The sequence below is a fragment of the Haliotis rubra genome, unplaced genomic scaffold (assembly GCF_003918875.1).
Source record: "Haliotis rubra isolate DU_JTF1 unplaced genomic scaffold, ASM391887v1 Scf176, whole genome shotgun sequence".
NCBI lineage: Eukaryota > Metazoa > Mollusca > Gastropoda > Lepetellida > Haliotidae > Haliotis > Haliotis rubra.
In genome coordinates, this window is record NW_025765736.1 from 404,699 (window position 1) to 409,337 (window position 4,639).

The following is a 4,639-nucleotide window of genomic DNA, read 5'->3' on the forward strand; positions in this document are numbered from 1 at the left end:
GGGTAGAGCGAACTGTATTTCTTAACTTGCTTTTTAATATCAAGGAGTACATGAAAGTTAGCCCACTGGTTCACATGGAAATCTACTTGTGTTATTAAAACATTGATAAATACGAAAATGGGGTATATTCCAATTTACTCGCCTACTCTAATCTACCTCTCATCTGGAGATATAAATATCTGTGAAAATATCACATACTTTATAGTTTTTAGAACATTACTCAATGTCACTGAATGTCAAACTGACATCTGTATTTAGGATGCATGACCCTGTGCTGTCATGTTGATGTGCTGTACGAGAGAAGACAGACAGGAAAAATCAACACTCCATGACCATATCAAGTGATGAATGCTTTGGTAAAATATGATTGAAATACAGTTGAAAACAGATTAAATAGACCAGATTGATATTAGAACCCAATAGCTGTGTTCAAGTTTGGTGGCAAATTAGGAGTCAATTTTACCAATGAATAAAGCCTAACTGCTACAAACTGTACAAACATTGTTTTAATCTTTATTTGGGTGTCGTTTTCGCCAGATGAAATCACTGTCATTCTGCTGAGGTAACGCCTTAGGCTACACCCTTGGTAAAGCGAAAAGATTATGTACTGTAAGGTCTGATAATTACTGACTGACTGACTGAGTGTGGTTTTACGCCGCTTTTAGCAATATTCCAGCAACATCACGGCGGGGAACACCAGAAATGGGCTTCACACATTGTACCCATGTGGGGATTCGAACCCGGATCTTCGGCGTGACGAGTCAACGCTTTAACCACTAGGCTACCCCACCGCCCTCTGATGATTACCAGAAGAGGATGTAGAGCTGGCAGAAAGATACCAAAACGGATTAAAGTGATTCAAGGAGTATTTGAGAGTGAGGATGGAACAAGGAGGTCAGGTGTTAACTTTAACAACTTGGTTCAAGTTTATCCTAGAAGATTTCCAAATACACTCGATGTCTCCTTGATAAACGTTCAATCATGCAAAAACAAGACTTTGGAACTATTTGATTTGATTCAGGAAAATGATATTGACATTCCTTTTCTCACTGAGACATGGTTACGAGAAAAGGGGGATGAGGTGAAAATCGCTGAGCTGACACCCCCTGGATACAGCTGTATACATGCTCCAAGATCCCAGCGCGCTGGTGGGGGTGTAGCAGTGGTACATTGGTCTAACATTCAGATAGAATGTTTAGACAATTTGGAAGAATTCAAAAGCTTTGAGTCAATCAACACTAAAATTAGTTCTCGAAATACTTGTGCTCATGTTGTGTGTTTGTATCGTCCACCGTCGTCAAAGAAAAAACAAACTTTCAACCTCTGTATTCCATGATGAGTTGTCTGTACTCGTTGAGAGGTGCAATCAGTTGAACACTATTTTGCTAGGTGATTTTAATATTCACTACGATAACAGTCAGTGCTCAGATACAAAGAAGACGAAAAATCTTCTCAAACAACATAGTTTGTGTCAGTATGTTGACGCTCCAACACATAAAGGAGGCCATATCCTTGACTGGGTGATATCCTCTGAAAGTAGTTCCTTGGTGTTTTCAGTCAATGTGCAGGATATACAACTGTCCGATCACTTTCTGGTTTCTATGACCTGGAGTATGGACAGACCTCAGCGTCAGACTATCAAACAATCCTGTCGTAATCTCAAGTCTATTGATAATGACGAGTTTCGAAGAGATCTTGTGAACTCTGACTTACTCCAAGACCCCCCGAATGATGTAAACCAACTTGCTGAGTTGTATTCATCCACATTGTCATCTCTCTTAGATAAACATGCTCCATCAGCTCTGAAGGAAATCATTGTCAGATCAGGGACTCCTTGGTACAATGAGCAGGTTCTCTTAGCCAAGCGGAAACGCAGAGCTGCAGAGAGAAAATGGCGGAAGAGTCGCCTTGAAATTCACCGTCAGTTGTATAAGTCTGAGCGGAACTCTTGTGCTAGGGCTCTTAGAGGAGCCAAATCCAGTTACTGTACTAAGAAACTCTCTGACAATGTGAAAAATCCTTCCTTCTATCACAAATTCATGGGATCTCTACTTGGCAAGAAGAATGATACCCCATTACCATCGTCCACTAATGACAAGGATCTTGCAGACAATTTTTCAGCCAACTTCTCAAGTACAATTGAAAATATCAGGAAAAGCTTTGACCAAACCTTTCTTGACACACAAAAAGACATTGTGTCGTCTCGATCCAATGCCAACTCGTCTCCTTGATGACTTTTTGGAGACTCTTTTGCCAGTTATCACGATCAACTTGAGCTTAGTTAATGGTGTCTTTCCAGAGGTGTTCAAGCAAGCTGTGGTAAAGCCATTACTTAAGAAGACAATTTGGATATCAATACTCTCAAGAATTATAGACCTGTCTCCAACCTCTCTTTGCTTTCCAAGATCCTTGAACGTGCAGTTGATGTCAGACTCAGATCCTACCTCTCTTCAAATGATTTTCTTAATAGTTTCCAATCAGCCTATCGTCCTAGGCACAGTACTGAGACCGCCTTACTTCAAATTATCAATGACCTGAGATGCCATGCGGACTGGGGTAATGTGTCACTTCTCCTCTTGCTTGATCTCTCAGCGGCTTTCGACACAGTCAACCATCAGAAGCTCCTCAGCCGTCTTCAGGATGACTATAACATACAAGGGGATGCATTGGCCTGGTTCCATTCCTATCTGAGCACGAGGAGTCAGTCAGTTCTTGTCTCTGAAAGCATGTCTGAGTCAACGATCCTAGAGTGTGGTGTACCCCAGGGCTCAGTCCTTGGGTCGCTTCTCTTTGTGTTATACACAAACCCTTTGGAGAAGGTCATTGATAACTTTGATGTGAATCACCACGCATTTGCAGACGACCTCCAATTTGATGGATTCCTTCAAACCAGAGGATGTACAAATAGCCAGATCAAGGGTGAGGCAGTGCACGAAGGCAATTAGTTCATGGATGATGAGAAATGAGCTGAAGCTCAATTGTGATAAGACTGAAGCTATGTTGATTGGCACATCGCAACGTCTGAAAAGGATAAACTCTACGGACATCACAGTAGCCAACTCAGATATCCCACTTTCATCCAGTGTAAAAACCTAGGTGTTTATCTTGATCCTTGTCTCACCATGGAGCAACATGTGAACCAACTCTGTAGAGTAGGCTACTTCCATCTCCACTCTATTGGGAACATCCGCCATCTTGTAACCACAGATGTTGCTAAAGTTCTCACTCAGTCACTTGTTCTCTCCAGGATTGACTATTGCAATAGCCTACTGTTTGGAATCTCCAATGATCTTCTCTTCAGACTTCAAAAACTTCAAAATGCTGCCACCAGAGTTGTCACTAAAACATCCAAATGGACTCACATAACCCCAATCCTCCAGAGTCTGCATTGGCTGCCGGTTGAAGCTAGAATTCATTTCAAGATCTGCAAACACGGCCTAGCTCTCTGAGATGTTGTCAACATATATGCCTGCCCGTTCTCTCCGCTCCCAGAATCAACATCTTCTCTCAGTTCCCCAAGTTCGTCTCAAACACTTTGGCCATAGGTCATTCAAATTTGCAGCACCAACCCTATGGAACAGTCTTCCTACTCCCATAAAAAATGTTTCATCCTTAGAAGCATTCAAATCGGGACTCAAAATCTTCCTCTTCAAAAAAGTCTACAACCTATAACTGCGAAATATTCTCATGGTCATTTTGACGAATTGTACATATCTTCCTCTTGAACTCTAGTGACTCTTTTTATATGTAGTGCTTTGAGCATGCTCTGGATGGACTATGGCGCATAAGAAATATCCATTTATTATTATTATTATTACTACAGTGAGAGGCCCCTAATGTTTTGCGTGAAGAGTTTGTTACAGTGAGTATTATTGTGTGTCCCTCTGGAAGCAACATATTCATACTCCGGAACGTTGTGTTCCTCATAATAAAGAAGATGACATCCATTCAAACACCCTCTTCTTCATATTCGTTTCCCTGAATCCTATTTACACACTTCTGCGCCACGTAAGACTCTGTTCGTAATTTTTGTTTGTATGCATGTTAACTAAATCTGGCTATAAAATATGGTACTGACCATAATTAGTTACAGCAATGCAAATCGGTCGGTCAGAAGTGGAAATAGCACACAAAACTGAGACAAGCGAGAGCTGGCGGCTTCATCATCTTGCTTTGTTTTGATTTGTCCACAGGGACTTGTAACGCTAAAAACTGCCATCAAGGGATAAACTGTCACTGCCCCTAGCTCCAGACGTACTGCTTCGTTTATTGTGATCTATGTCTCATTTTGAAGGTAAATCTGTTGGCTTTTAATGCGTGCATAGTTTTACAGGCACATATCCAGTAACCACTGTTGAATTCGTCCTGAAACGATTTTGGTGTGTTGACCTCGTTCCATCCCTTTCCTTTTATATAGTACTAAGATCCCGTTAATGACAGTATATACCTTGATGGCTGTTTTTAGCGTTACAAGCCCCTGTGGATTTGTCGCTACTTCGAACGCACAAAGAACCAGTATTTTAACAGGATTTGACATCCCAGACACGTCGAACCACCTCTGTTGCAGCACGTCTCAGCCTTCGTAATTGCTGCGCTTTTGAAATCGAACGTGCAACAAACTTTGAACAGCATTAATATA

At 41.4% G+C, this 4,639-nt stretch overlaps 1 protein-coding gene across 1 annotated transcript; it reads left to right on the plus strand.

The window, feature by feature from the left end:
• Positions 1 to 1,613: 1,613 nt before the first annotated feature.
• Positions 1,614 to 2,945, plus strand: LOC124273096. The gene is made up of 2 exons (XM_046708320.1): positions 1,614 to 2,133; positions 2,593 to 2,945. Exons 1-2 carry the CDS (start codon positions 1,614 to 1,616, stop codon positions 2,943 to 2,945), a joined length of 873 nt encoding a protein of 290 aa, XP_046564276.1.
• Positions 2,946 to 4,639: the final 1,694 nt, after the last annotated feature.